Source organism: Arvicola amphibius, chromosome 3, assembly GCF_903992535.2.
Source record: "Arvicola amphibius chromosome 3, mArvAmp1.2, whole genome shotgun sequence".
In the NCBI taxonomy this organism is placed as follows: domain Eukaryota; kingdom Metazoa; phylum Chordata; class Mammalia; order Rodentia; family Cricetidae; genus Arvicola; species Arvicola amphibius.
In genome coordinates this window covers 151852570-151868567 of record NC_052049.1, presented here as the reverse complement: position 1 = coordinate 151868567, position 15998 = coordinate 151852570, and the positions used below count along the sequence as shown (strand labels likewise).

Sequence of the window (15998 nt, the reverse complement as noted above, 5' to 3'; positions counted from 1 at the left end):
TGAGCTGAAGAAGGACAATAGACATGCTAATGAGGATGGAGGAAAACCCAAGAGGCTTCAACCCAAGACAAGGAAATAGGCAACTAAGGAATATTTTGAGCAGGAGAAATGATCTTCCCCACAGAAGAGTAATCCAACTGAAACACATATACAAGTAACATTATACAGACTGTGGAAGTTGTATTTATATATTGAGGACTGTATATGTATATACACATACATATTTGTATACAACAATAATTAATGAAAAAAGAGGCCGTGAATTTGAAAGAGAGCAAGGAGGGTTATGTGGGAGGATTTGGAGGGATGAAAGGGAATCTCAAAAAATAAAATAAATAAAACAGGCAATTGAAAAAGGACACAGATACAGAGAGGGGGAGAGTGTGGGAAGAGTTGTGGGAGTGAGCAGAATCTAAACACATTACATGAAATTCTCAAAGAACTAATAACAATATTCTTAAATTTCAAAAATAGTAAATGCAAAATATTCTAAGCCTTAGGATTTATTTGCTATAGCAGCAAATACAGAAAAAAGAGAAATAACCAGCAATTGTTAATTAGTCTTCACTAGATGAGGTCATCACAAAACAGAGGATCTGAACTCCCTTGGACACCTGTGAGAACTGATGTACTAAAAGCCACACAGAAGTCAATGTGTATAATACCAGTTATAAACAAGTATATGAAAACTCTACTCTGTTCTTCAAAGACAACTGTGTGAACTTACTTAGTAATAAGGGCATCAGCAATCTAATCAACATCAGGACAGAAACTCTAATTCAGAGTAGCCATAGTTAGACAATATAATATTCAACCTGTGGTCCACAGGATCAAAGGGATATAACTAGAGCTATATAACTATTTCCTAAATAATAATGTGCTTTATTATAGAGAAAAGACTTTGAAAATGGAGCCAAACTATTTACCTTACTAGTTCAAACCCAGCTTGCTGAACCTAGCCAATGAGAAGTTAACTGCACAGGTGACTCCAACAATTCTGATACCCCCTCTCTGCACCATTCTAATTCTCAAAGATCCAGTCTGAGTTGCCTACACGAATAATGTTGAGCTATTTTAAACAGAGAAAACCACGGAAGGCTAAAGATAGTCTACCAGTATCTGATTGGTCGAACATCGAGCTCATTACACAGACCTATTTCCACTCACATCACAGGTGCTAAAGTTTGAAACTAGTAGAAAATGCTCATGCAACTCACGATTCCAAAATGGTTCTTTGCAAATATTCAAAAAAAATTGACATAAGGCCTTAAAAAATTGACAGTGCATCAGTTATACATTTATACCTTGCAAACTGTATCCATATCCCAAGGTGTGATTGTCCGCAGATCGATGATTTCACAAGACACTCCAAGCTTTTCTCGTGCCATGGAAGCCACCTCCCGGATGACATGAACCTGAAAATGAGGGGAAATACACAGAGAATAACTAAAAGAATTCAGCCCTGAAAGTCTAGGTGGATGTCAGAATCATTCATAATGATGCTCTCTACAGCTGGAGAAATGATCTTCTGGCAGAATTTAGAAATGTGTTTTAGGTATGTTGATCCCCATGTCATAAAGACAATCAAGAAAAAATATCTAGAAATCAGTCAGAAAGAAGTGCTAGTAAAAGGGAAGAAATATTCATTCCAAAAGCTCAAAAAAGGCAAATAAAGTCAGAGGCAAAGACAGGTTGGCGAGGGAGCATATACAGAGAGAAAACCCACAAGACCACCAACATTTAAAGAAAAAAATGGCAAAACAAGAGTTCTAAAAATAAACAGCTAAAGAAACTGAAAAGGAAAAAAAGTCAATATATCCCAAAAGCTAAAGACAAGAAGGTTTCATAGACAAAGTAACCAGTACCCACACCAAATAAGAAGTAAGGAGCAGGTTTCAGAACTAGAACAGGACTAGAGAGAAGGCTCAGTGGTTGAGAGCACTTGCAGCTCTTACAGAACACCTGGGTTCAATCCTCAGTATCCTATGTGGTGGTTGACAACCAGTCCAAAAAAAAAGAAAAAGAAAGAGAGAGAGAGAGAGAGAGAGAGAGAGAGAGAGAGAGAGAGAGAGAGAGAGAAAAGAGACAGAGAGAGACAGAGACTGAGAGAGAAAGACAGAGGGAGAGAGAGAGAGGGAGAGAGAGAGAGAGAGAGAGAGAGAGAGAGAGAGAGAGAGAGAGAGAGAGAGAGAATGTTGATTTGGAAGTAGAGATTTAAGATACCAACAGATGGAAGAAGTCAAATGAAACTATCACTAGGAAAGAGAAAGATACATAATTCTGTCATTGGGTCATTCGAGAGGGGGGGTCCACAGGCCACCAAAGCACTCTTGAGAGGGAGCAAAAGACAAGGTAAGAAAGCTATCAAGGCAACATGTAATATGGATATGCAATATGAGTCACAAAGGTGTTCATAACGACATCCTGTGTACACCCATTTAGTGTCTCCACAGGACTGAACAGGCACCTCCCCTCCACCCAGAAGGCATTACTACACCTTCCAGTCACAAGATGAGTAAATTCTGAGGAATGAGTGAACAGCATAGAGATGAAGCTAACAAAACTGCTCTTTATGGACTGAACACGATGATGATGATGAGAGCCTATAATCCCAGCACGTGGTAGGGATAAGCAGGAGGATCATAAGCTCCATACTGCAGACATCAGCTGCAGAGCAAAGTCAAGGCCTGACCTGAGCAACAGTAAGACTCTGTTTAAAGACAGTCATGGCTACTCAAGGTACAGAGAGGATAAGTGATAGATGAGTGTTCAGCTTTTAGTAAGACATTCCATCTCTAACACTCAGGGCTAATGTGGAAGGGGGCAGAAAGAGCTAGAAGATGGAGAGACGTGTGTAAAAACGCCACCTTCTAGGCAAGACACCCTTATTAAAACCATGAACTTGAACAGCTGTGGATGGCTGCATTTGGTCTACCAACGGCCATCCACGAATGGATGAAGACTTTAGGGGATCTCTCTGTGGAACTATTTCTACTGACAGATTTATGGGGAGGAGGAATCTCTGCTTTCAGACTGGTGAGCCCACTAGGATCCAATGGATAGTTCCAATCCACTGCTCACACGGATGTCCCTGTGGTGAAACTAAATTTGTGGGTGACAGAACAAAGCCAAAGTCATAAGTCAAAGAATGAGAACAAGCAGCATAAAGAGAGGCAGGGGTAGCATTAGGATGAAAGAGAGATGAGAGAGGGCTAGGGAATGAGAGCAGTCAGAAAGCATTATATACTTGTATGAAACTGTCAACATAGAAAACTAATCAAAAATAAAAATAAGTTAAACCCTGCTTTTAAAAAAAATTGGAGCCTGGTGGTGGTGGCATATGTACGCCTTTAATCCCAGCACTCAGGAGGCAGAGGCAGATGGATCTCTGTGAGTTCGAGGCCAGCCTGATCTACAAGAGCTAGTTCCAGGTCAGGCTCCAAAGCTACAGAGAAACCCCGTTCTAAAAACCAAAATAAAAAAATTTTTAAAAAGTTGGCTCAATTACTTCTTTTTTATAACAAAATTCATGGTTTCTTTTATTTTTATTATTATTATTATTATTATTACAAATTTTCACCTCCTCCCATTCCCCTCCTCCTCCCCCTATTCCTCCTCCCCTTCCCTCTCCAGGATAGCCAAAACAATCTTATACAATAAAGGAACTTCTGGAGGCATTACCATCCTTGACTTCAAACTCTATTACGGAGCTACAGTAATGAAAACAGCTTGGTACTGGTATAAAAAGAGAGAAGTCGACCAATGGAATAGAATAGAAGACCCGGATATTAACCCACAAACCTATGAAAACCTGATTTTTGACAAAGGAGCTAAAAGTACACAATGGAAGAAAGAGGGCATCTTCAACAAATGGTGCTGGCAGAACTGGATGTCAACATGTGGAAGAATGAAAATAGATCCATATCTATCATTGGCTCATTTACTTTAAATTTGCTCAGAGTAGATCAGATGTCTCAGCACACATGTACTACAGTAATGAACTGCTAATTAATTAAGTCATCACTTGACAGCACAGGCCTATGTGAAATCGACATGCTGTCCACCTTGAAGCATTTCTTACCTGTCAGTTACTCCTTACTAAAGTTGGAGGTGAGGATGAACATCATCAGCACGAAGAGACTACCTTCATCAGAGAGAATCACAAACCAAAGTGCCCCAGCACGGTGTAGGCTCCGTGGGTGGTCAGGGTTACTGACCTGAGTGCCCTAGAACGTGTGGGTTCTTGCAGGTGGTCAGGATTACTGACCTGAGTTCCCCAGGCAACGAGAGTCACATCACTGCCCTCCTGGATGACTTCAGCCTGGGACAGGGGGATCTTGTAGGGTTCAACCGGGACCTGTTCCACTAAATACATAGAGAGAAAAACAAAAGTTAGTTAATGCTCCTCACATGACACTTGTATCTTAAGGACTGTAAGAATCTCACCGCGATAGGTTTTCATTGTCGAAAGCTTCGTGTAAAATATAATTTATTATATAGTTCCATGACATCCCTACACAGATATAGCACCTACCCTGAAATGTGAAAGACTACAGTAGTTAGAAACTGAATATACCTTATTGACAAAAATCTAATTTGTTTGTTTGTTTGTTTGTTTGTTTTTGTCGAGACAGGGTTTCTCTGTTCAATAGCTCTGGCCATCCTGGAACTCACTCTGTAGACCAAGCTGGGTCAAACTCACAGAGAGCCACCAGCCTCTGCCTCCTGAGTGCTGGAACTGAAGCTGTGTGCCGCCACCTCCCAGCTAAACTGAATAAATCTTAATGGTGCATGTTCTAGTCCAACTTAACTCATCAGTACTCATCATCAGTACTCATCATCTGCCTAAGTATAAGAATTTAGCATATAATGGGAAGGTGATGGTAAGGAAAATGGATGGACTGTGGTGGGTGGGTTCTCTGCATTTTGTACTTCTTGCATTTAAATTTAAAACTGATATTTTTAAAATGCTCACAGTGTGGATCCAGTGGAACAGCTCAGCACATGACAGGTCTTGCAGCACAAGCCGGGTGACCTGAGTTCAATCCCCATGACCCACATAAAGATGGGCGAAGAAAAGCACACCTGGACCTCCACTCACACACTGTGTCGTACACATATGAAATAATGTAAAAGTTAACTTTAAAAGAATCTTAAAAATGATTACCAAATCTGCCAAAACCCTATTGGAGAGCCGTAAACTCTCAGATCAGGTTTCCTTTCCAGCCGAAAATTTACGAGCCTTTGAAACATGGGAGGGGGGACAACAAAGTAGGATTAAACTTGTTTCATTTTTGTACTATGCATCGATGAACAATGTTACCCATAAGCGACCAACACCCTACAAAAGATTAACCAAATCAGTTTCACTAGGCCAGAGAAGACTAATCCACTGGTATCCCAGGGGAAACAATTCTATCATTCTTCTATGTAATCAAGCATGAGAAATTGTCAGGTGAATTTTCAAATGAAATTAAGCAGGGATTTGACAAATCTGCCCAGTTTCGATGCTCTGAGGTTCTTCTGTGAAAGCAGCAGTGCGGTAGGAGCACTAGGGAAAACTGCTTCTCTCCTTTCTCACCCCACCCCTAACTGCCTTAAGCTGATCTGTGTGCTTCTGCTCGGCATGCAAAGAGCAAAAAGGAGGAAATGAAATACAACCTTGTGTCTGCCATCAATGCTAACAATTTCCTGGGTGTCTCCAATATACTGCACCCATTTCCCCCCTTGGATTCGATTCTCTTCCACTTATTAGGAGGCAGATTCCTGAGTTACACAAGCCTCCTCCCCTAACCCCAGCTTCCCTTGCAGCTATATCACAAAACTCTCTGCCGATGTATAGATTCTAATTTGGAAGCTGAAGAAATGAATGAAAAGCACAGTGTTCGGAATAATTCTAAAGTCCTTCCTGCAGGCTCAGTGACCTCAATAAAGTTCCTGCAGTGTAGCACACAAGCAGGACTGCTAAGGCATCTCTGCAGAAAGCACTATGTTGAAAATGGCCACACACAGCCTTTCCCGCATGGTTACCAGCCACTTCAAAGCACAAGGTGCTACTCAAAAATCCTTCAATAGATGTTTTCTACTTATATTACGTGACTTGACATCATCTGTTTGACATCATAGTAAGAACTATGACTTAGGATCTTTTCCGATATTGGCAGTACGCAAGTACACACACACATGCAAACACCTTGCCTTTCTACTTTCACAGATTCACACTGTACATGCCACTAAAAAAATTCCACATTCATATTCTATTATTTTCTTAGCAATGTCTATTGCCCATCTTTTCCAGTCAATACAGTTTTCAAGCCATATTTTAAGTTTTAAAAAGCTGTTAAACTGTGTAGTGCTAAACCACTAATATATTACTGAGGATTGTCATTGTCCTTGTGTGTGTGTTTGTGCTATTTCCAATCCAGTTACATATCAGCAACCAGAACCTACGAGAGTCACTCAGTCTTTAAAGGATGAATATATCTAAATAAATAACAAAATGGAAAAAATTTATTAACTCTTTTATAGGTAAGTGTTGGAGTAAAGAAAAAATTTTCAGGGCTGGAGAGATGGCTCAGAGGTTAAGAGCACTGGCTGTTCTTCCAAAGGTCCTGAGTTCAATTTCCAGCAACCACATGGTGGCTCACAACCGTATGTAATGAGATCTGTTGCCTTCTTCCTGCCTGCAGGCACAAATACAGACAGAACACTGTATACATAATAAATAAATAAACCTAAAAAAATTTCCTAGCCCTCTTTATATGTTCTCTCCACTTTCTCTCTTACTAAAAGTCAAACAACATCTATAATGCAACAGGCAATTGTTCAGATTAACAATTCAAGAGACAATACTGACAAATCAGGCATAGGAAATTTTACCTTGGAGGATATAACTTTAAGTCAGACAAAAAAAACCCGCGGCTATTTTACTCGGGGTCTAACAGAAAGATGGTGAAATGCTATACTCCTAATTGGTGTTGCTTGTTACTTCTAATTAACCATTTAACGAGACCGCCTGAGAACCAGGCAAGGGCCAATAATGTTTTCGCCACATTCTCCCCCAGCCTTGAGGGTTAGCTGTTCAGATTCCTGCCTACTCCAAATGGCTGTCTTTACTATGACGCCTGAAGGTTAAATGGTTCAATTTTGCTCTAAAACTCTACAACTGTCAGCTATTACTGTTACTTCTCATTTAAATAACAAACCAAGTTTCCCTGACAGGCTTACAGTGTGAGGCTGCCTGGATAGACTATTTCAGCTGCTTTGAAAGATTCAAATGATGATTTCTCAATATTCCATAAAGCATTCCTATAGTTTTTCTTCCTATTACTACACTAAGAGTCTGCCTTTCTCTCTTTACAGATGAGGCTAGTTCCACTCCTGGTTTGTTCACAAAAAGAAAAGAAAAAAATGGCCAATGTACAGGAGCTCTGCTTAGCTCATCCTCTCTCAGCGATTTGTAAAACTACAGGATTTTTTCAGTTGGATTGGAGACGCTCAAGGAAACTGAACAAATCTTCCTCTATAACGCTTATTAATTAATTAACTCTTTGTGTCTATGCCTCTAAGTGCTCTTTACTGTCTGTCTCAGACTCAGCAGCCTGCATTTCTCAGGCCTGCCAAGAAAAAGCACGCTGTTGCTTGCTTTAAAATGTAAATCCTACCCTCTTAACTTTTAACTCTAAAAATCTCTCATCCTAACACTAGAAACATTTCTCCAGCTGTCTAATTGTCTTCATGATAAACACTATCTACCCTTCAGGCATAGATAAAAATATAGCCACAAAGTATCTGTCCTTTTAAACTGATTTTTAAAAATGTCTGAGCTCACATGTTCTCTGTTATCCTCATAACAGTTTAAAGTACATTTTTTTCCTTTTCTTTACCTATAAAGGAGTTGTTTTGGTCTCTTTATTGTGTCTGATTTCGCGCAAGATACATTATAAAGGATTCATAATTACCAAACTCACTACATATTGTATTTCTGGGTAATAACTTTTGTTTCCGTATTAAAATAACTTCATTATTACCTTTTAGGCTAAATTTAGCAGAGATAAAACATAAAGTTCCAACTTTATAAGGCAATTAACTTATAAACTGTTAACAATAACCTTACTTAAATCATAAACTTTAAAAATAAGCCTAATGATCAATTATCTAAACAACTGTTTATTATAACAACATATTATAGATATATAATATAGTCATATAATATGTAATATATAAATAGATGTACTAATTAATAAACTTAAAAATAAATTTACTTTCACTGTAAACTATACAACTTATTAATAAAAAATTTTACTTGACTTATGTTAGGGGCCATTTCAGGCCTCTTCTTTCTCAGGGCCTTGAAGCAAAATCGTGACACTTCAGGTCTCTTCTTTCTCACAGGCCTTGAAGTTTAACTGTGAGACATAACTCAAAGTTAATTAAAACATTGAGTGCTGATCTTAGAGACTCAAGGTCCGAAAAGCACCATAAAGTGCCCCCCCTTGTCTGTAGCTTATCGCTAACGTTCTAACCACTGACCTTGCAAAGCTGCCGAAGCTGCTGAGTCCCTCTGCCCAAGTTTCCCCCCCTCCCTCTCTGCCCAAGTGCAGCCGAGGCCCTCCTTCCCTTTTCCCCTCCCTCTCTGTCCAAGTGCAGCCGAACATCTACTTAAGACAGAAGCCTGCTTCAATAAACGGAGACCTTGACAAGTACACCTAGCTTGGTCTCATTCTTTTCTCCCCCCATGTTTCTTTCAGATAGCGCCCCTTCATAGGACCCTGAATAGCTGACCCTGCCGGTGGGGTTACAGACTTATAAGCTAAAAACTTTTCTACTTAATTTATAAGCTATTATTAGTTAAAAATACAAATTATTGACTAGTCTTATAAAAATTATTCAAATATATATTCTCTTATATATGTTTGTGTATATTTATAACATTATTGATATAAATAAATCCTTATAAGCAAAATTATGCCTTGTTCTAGTTTCTGCAAAAGCTTTATTCCAAGTATATATACTTTGGAGTCAATTGCCCTCCTTTATCTACTAAAACGACAGGGTAAATTCCCCCAAGTTACTACTTTCCAAAAATAATTTCAAAACTTTAACATCTATAATCATTGCCCCTATAAAGTTACTGCTTTAGCCACAAAAGTAACATTCTATATTCCCTTTCAATATTTTTTTAATTTTACCCCAGCCCCTCCTTCCCCCATCCAATATTTTTTATGTAAAACTAAAAAATTCCCCTGGTATTAATGGACACATCTCTTTAATTTATATACAGATAGCCTTCTAAACAAGAAAGGGAATATTACTGCTTTTAACCATAACAATTTTTAGGTTTTCAAAAGCTTATATTATGACTCAAAAATGAGTCTCTTTGCTTCTTCTACAACACGGATTTCATCACAGCACACAAATAATAACAAACCTGAGATATCTAACATTTTTGCCTCTTAAGAAAGGTTTGGTGGTGCACACCTGTAATCCCAGCACTCAGGAGGCAGAGGCAGGCAGATCTCTGTGAGTTCATGGTCAGCCTGGTCTACAAGAGCTAGTTCCAGGTCAGGCTCCAAAACTACAGAGAAACCCTGTCTCAATATATCAAGAAAAAAAAAGGAAGAAAGGATCTTATGAGCTTCAAGAGATCAATTTAGGTCCACCAACAACATCACAGGTAAAAAACTAAACTCAGATAAATATTTGTCTATAGTTTGTTTTCCCACATGCCTAACTTTTTACAGGGGAGGAAAATTTCCCTCTCCCCAGCCTAAAATGCCTTTCCCTCATTTTCCAAAACATGTACCTAAAAATTCCATGTGTACACTAGGAGATAAAGATTTAACTTCCTCAATAAGATTTCTTAACTTCACATTCATCGATTAATGTATATTTATTCCACCATATTGATCGTCATTTAAAGTGTTGCAGCTGGATCTTCCTCTGGCCATGGCAGCGCCTGGCTGCAGTTCTTAGTCCGCCCTCCAGCTCTCACCCGGGGAGGCCCTAAGGCTTCCCTCTCCAGACACAGACTGCTTCAGAGCCTCAAGGAGTCTGAGTCAGCCTGCTCCTCCCCATCTCCACAGCTTCCACGGATTTCCAGTGTTCCAGCCTTCAAGACAAGACCTCCAACTTTAGCCCTTATCAGCAGAAAGCAACCATGAGAGAACCCTACACCCTGTGTCACCTTTTTAACCATACTGAACTCTACCGCCCAGGGACTGGACTGCCCTTAAAAATGATTTATTGCTAATGGTATATATTTTACCTATAATCCTGTAATGTATATGTTATCAGACAATCTCCTTATGTATTCTGATAATTGTTCTGCTATGAAAATACTGCCCTCTCATAGCTAAAATGGTTTATTATTGCCCTGATTACAAATTTAATTTATAAGTCTACTTCAACTGCAGCCTTGGTCCTAAAGATGCACACTCTAACAATATTTCATTAATATACAATCTATTAATCAACGGCTGATAGATAAAACTAACATTTTAAACTAACACCCCTTTCCTTTTTTAACTCAAACCTACAACTTTTAGACACACTTGGCCACATCATGTCATACTATTTCAGATTTCACTGTAGATGAGATATTTTAAAATCATATACAACTCATCTGCAAGATGGCTGAACTAGTTCTCAGCTTGCCATCAATAGATTATTGGCTATTAATTTAGTAAAAAAAAAATTACTCATTGCCCAGAGATATACACATGCTGCATTTACTAAACAAAAGAAGGGGAGATGTTGGGACCCCCTCAGACTATACACAGCTGACAGACCAATAGGCAGATTCACGGGAAGTGTATACATACTCGTCCACATGGGATACCTATTTTGCAGAGCTGAGGGAACACGGGTCTTTTGGAAAAGTCGTTGCAGTATCTGTGGAAACCTTGTGAAGCCATGATGCTTCCCTTCAAGATGGGATTTGTTCCCAAAACACCTCAGGAGTATGACTTCTGCCCGGGCATTGGAGTAACCTTGCTCCATTCCCCCACACCATGGAGGGATGGTATTCACTCTTTGCTCTAACAGTCAAATTTATATAGAGTCAGCCCCATGAAATTACCTGCTAACAGACCACATAGAAATTTCTATAGAAAACAGGCACAGAGCTGGAAGGCAGCATGCCCCGCCTTTGCTAATAAACAAGTCTGGGCAACCTAAAGCTGGTTATGAGAAAAGAGATTGGATGAGGAGAATGGGTTGCAGGGAGCCGATTTGCTGGCCGCCATTACAAGATGGCGCTGAGCCCCTGCACCACCGGGTAAACAACTCCATATATGGCAAGGCTGTGGACGGAACCTCTCGCATGCACAGTAGTGTGCAGTAATCTTGGCCAATCCCGTGGCCGGGGGCATCGAAAGATGAGCGAGTAGCCAATCCAGGCATGACCCGTGTCCGCTCTCCCTATATAAGCTGCTGCCGTTTAGTGCTCGGGGCCCCTCGCTAACAGCTCTCCCTATAACCAAGAGGCTCCAATAAAGCGTGATTTGAGAAGGATCCTCAACTCGGTGGTTGTTCTTCCCTGCTGGCCAGGGGGGTTCGCCGCAATGGGTGAATCCAGAATTCAGGGATGTGTAGTAACTTTATCTAATAGTTTGGAATGTCAGGTACTTCCCCTTGAATGCTGGCTCTTTCCTAGGCTGGGCCACCTGCTCCGGAGTACTCTGCTTTGTCAGGTTCTACCTTCCCCTTGCTGTGATTTCAATATGCATATTCTCATTGTCGTTGCCTGTGGGATTTTCCAACTAAGTCTACAAAAACTAGAAACCTCGTAGAGATCAGCCCTTACTCCTCTTCTTCTTCTCCTCCTCCCTCTCCTAGCTACCTTCTTCTACTTCTTCCCCTTATTCTCCTTCTTTCTTCTCCTTGTTCTTCCCCTTATTTTTATTCTTCTTCACACCCCTTCACTTCACTTTTTCCCCTCACACACACACACAAAAAAAATAAATAAATAAAGAAAGAAAGAAAGAAAGAACATGCAGAGGTAATGTACTTGAGTTAATTTTTTTTAACCCTCAGACTCTCACCTGCCATAGACATCCAATTCTGAGCCCTGAGGACTCTGAGGCTGGTACTCAAGGCCCTGGTAGGTAAGTGTCAAAGTGGATGATTATTAAGCTAACAAAGCCAAGACATAAAACAGCAGTAGAAAACTTATAAGTATTAGAGTATCACATCAAATACTTTTAGAAACTGGCACACTATAGTCTACAAGTCAATTTATTTTTAAAGAGCATGTCTTTTGGCTTACAGCCATGTCATTTATGTATTGAACATGTTGTTTTTACCCTACCACAGAGCTAAGCAGCTCAACAGAGATAAAGCAGCCTTACACTTAAAATATTTACTATCTGCCCCTTTACAGAAGATGATACCAAGTCCAACTGTATATAACCCATTCAGAGAGTAACTCTTGTTTACTCACTAATGGTCTAAACCCATACTGGATGGATGGAAAAATAAGATAGGTGGATGGACAGATAGACAGATGGATAAATGGACAAATGGAAAAATGGGCAGACACAGAGACATGTTTGACTATGGCACTATATTTTACTTACTGAGCAAATAACCAAAGGTCAAGACCATACTGAGGACACCTGGCCAAAGATAGCACCCTGGCCCTCTGCCATTACTTCAAGCTCCAGCAGCAAAGTCACAGGCCAGCAGAAAAAGCATGGAGCCAGTACACATTCCACTCTGTTTGTGAGTCAGTGACCAACATGCAAGAACCCTGTCTCTCTGCCTTGTAAATCAATTGTCAGCTGGTGAATAGCAAATCCCTGGAATATGGACCCTGAGGCTGGCATACTTACATGAATGGGCTGGAAGCTTGGCACATCTTCATTGAAAAGTTGCCAGCAATGACTGCTTTGTTGTCTTAAGAAAATTACCCGGAACAATAAGGCCTCATTAGTTTAGCAATTAAGGAACAGCATGGCAAACAATGCTTTATATATTCTCTTTCTCTCCCCCACCCCCGCCTTCTTCCCTCTCTTTCTTTTCATCATAAAGAGAATTTGATTCAGGAGAAGGCATATTAAGACCAAATCAGGGGGCAGTAGACCCTCTGTAGGGAGCAAGTGAAGTCCTGAGTGACTGTCAAGGACCAATATCTCAGTAACATGAGAGTGCCAAAGCCTACCCCAAGTAAGGCTTGGAAGGATGGCAAAGCCTTCCTCTGGTTCAAGTGTGAATGCTGATGTGTGTGCAGAAAATGTCTACTGGATTTACACTTTCTACACACACACCCTGGTATTTACAGCCTGGAAACCACTCCCGTACACAGACTAATCCTACTGAGATTAGCTAAACTTGTTTCTTTATTCAGCTGTACATAATAACCCTGCCTCTCTGTTTATCTTTATGGAAGAACCCCACATCCCTGTTCCACTGTATATAATAAACACACTGAGCTTCAGGGTGCTGCAGTTTCTCCATCCAAGAGCTCAGCCCTCCCAATCCCAGCTGTATGTTGTGTCTATGTGGAAGTCCTTTCTTCATTACCTCACCACCCCAGTCAGCTCAGCCCCTGGAGCCAAGCTAATGCAGCGGGTCTCTTCAAAGTTGTTTTCAGATGTGCATAGTCTAAACTTAAGCACGTGAAAGCACTTGAATATACCTGCTGATCAACGAGCCGAGCCAGAAGAGCTAGTGAAAATTACAGGTACTTTGTAGTTACCATAATTTAAATGGTAACACATTCCAGAAGGTCATTTCAAATAAGCAAGTGTGCATTCCTACCCTGTAGCTGCGCGCTTTCTGAAGGGGCAAGCAACAGGAGTTTGAACTCTGACATCATGTATGCTCAGAATGTGAAAAGCAACTAAATCTACTCCCCTCTGCTTCCTGCTGATGACAGTCATCCCCAAATGGTCACTGCACAGAGAGATCAGCACCAGATACACAGTGATGACTATACAACCGAGAAAGTAAGAAGTCATTCTAAGGCCAGAGACCATGAACATCATCAGGCAGGGCAGGCTTTGTAAAGGTACACTGTAAATTCTCACCTCCACACTTGCTTGCACATGAGAAAACATTTGCATGCAAAGCACACATCCACGTACAGATTTGGCATTTTATTTCCAAATAGCTCATTTCATTTCCCATAGCAATGCCTTTTCCCCTTTCCCCCAAGTTACTTTCTAATAACCCATCTTAAACAGTTTTGCAAGAAACAAAATGCATAAATGGATAATATATACACGATGCATAATACAGTTAGTTAACAATGACAGTGCATCCAATATATCCAAGCCTAAAGTAAAATGTTGGACCAAAAAAAAAGGAAAAGAAAAAGAAAATGAAAAAGCCACTGGTGCTATTGAGAAACACAACCTTCTCTGGGAATTATAAAGATGAAAGATACTGTTAGCCAAGAAACAAAAACATGATATTGACTACAGATCACCAGCCACTCTAGGAATCCAGAAGGAAACAACAGCCTGCTTACAGAAATCAAGGAGGTCTCACCAAGTATGACACAACAGAAGGAAGTCTTGGAGACACAGACACTTGACATGTGAGATGATAAAGAAGGACTTAAGGAGGAAACAAAGACATGGAAGTTTGCAGTCAACAAGGTGCTTAGAAAGACATCTAAGAAAACAGACTTACAGGGTTTTAGATGAGGGGTGTGGCAGTTTGAATAAAAATGGCCTCCTTAGGCCCATAGGAAGTGGTACTATTAGGAGGTGTGGCTTTGTTGGGGTAGGTGTGGCTTTGTTGGGGTAGGTGTGGCTTTGTTGGGGTAGGTGTGGCTTTGTTGAAGAAAGTGTATCTCATTCTCTTCCTGCGGCGGCCTTCAAGTCAAGATGTAGAACGCTCAGCTCCTCCTCTGGCACCACATCTGCGTGCATGCCACCATGCTTCCCACCATGACGATACTGGACTAAACCTCTTAACTCTAAGCCAGCCCCAGTTAAGCATTTTCCTTTATAAGAGTTGCTGTGGTCATGGTGTCTCTTCACAGCACTAGAAACCCTAAGACAGAAGTTGGTGTCAGGGACTGGGGTATTGCTATGATACTGTTGAGCATGTTTTTTTTTTTGAATGTAGCCTTTGGATCATTGGATGAGAAAAGGAGAAAAGCAGTTGATCACTTTAAGTGGTCTTACTGTATGGAGTATGGAAGACAGTGGTGCTAAAGGTGATTTGAACTGTAGAGGCCTGGCTCGGGAGGTCTCAGAGGAGACAAATATTTGTATGTGGTCTGCTTTACAGTTAAGAGATTGCGTGAGTCTCAGAAGAGACTTTGAACTTTGGACCATTAACAAGTTTGAGACTGATAAAGAGTATGGAGACTTTTGAAGTTGGACTAAATGCATTTGGCATTATGATATAGCTACAAACCTATAGGGGGCCAGAGAATGGAATGTGGTAGCTTGAATAAAAAGGGCCTCCATAGGCCCATGGGGAGTGGCCATTAGGAGAAAGGGCCTGGTGGAGCAGATGTGGCCTTGATGGAGTAGGTGTGGCTTTGTTAGGGGAAGTATATCTCATGCTCTTCCTGTATGCCAGTGATTCTCTTGATACCTGATCATTAAATAAAAGCAATACAAATAGTCAATCCAAGAATCAGCAATTATTTTGCATGTGACCAAAAGACTTCCCATGCAGATACTTTTAATATATAAGATAATGAATTTAAGCCGGGCGGTGGTGGCACACACCTTTAATCCCAGCACTCGGGAGGCAGAGGCAGGGGGATCTCTGAGTTCGAGGCCAGCCTGGTCTACAAGAGCTAGTTCCAGGACAGGCTCTAGAAACTACAGGGAAACCCTGTCTCGAAAAACAAAAAAAACAAAAAAAATAATGAATTTAAGATTGTAAGTTTCTTTATACAATGCCATTATTTCCAAGGCCATGTTTTCTTTCCATTGAAATATCACTAAAGAACCCATTGTTTCGACAACGGCAATGTGATTTTGGAACAAAAGTCTACACCTTTTTCAATTTAAATGCACCTGATATCACTT

The 15998-nt window shown here is 40.4% G+C and overlaps 1 protein-coding gene across 2 annotated transcripts in view; it reads right to left on the bottom strand.

Annotated features, from left to right (window-relative positions):
• Bckdhb (branched chain keto acid dehydrogenase E1 subunit beta) overlaps window positions 1–15998 on the bottom strand; it is a 189242-nt gene that overhangs the window by 116105 nt on the left and 57139 nt on the right. For both annotated transcript variants that reach the window (XM_038321849.1, XM_038321848.1), the window contains exons 7-8: window positions 4268–4365; window positions 1305–1415 (exon numbers count right to left, since the gene is read on the bottom strand). In XM_038321849.1, the coding sequence (XP_038177777.1) occupies window positions 1305–1415; window positions 4268–4365 (209 nt within the window). The remainder of the gene's footprint in view (window positions 1–1304; window positions 1416–4267; window positions 4366–15998) is intronic.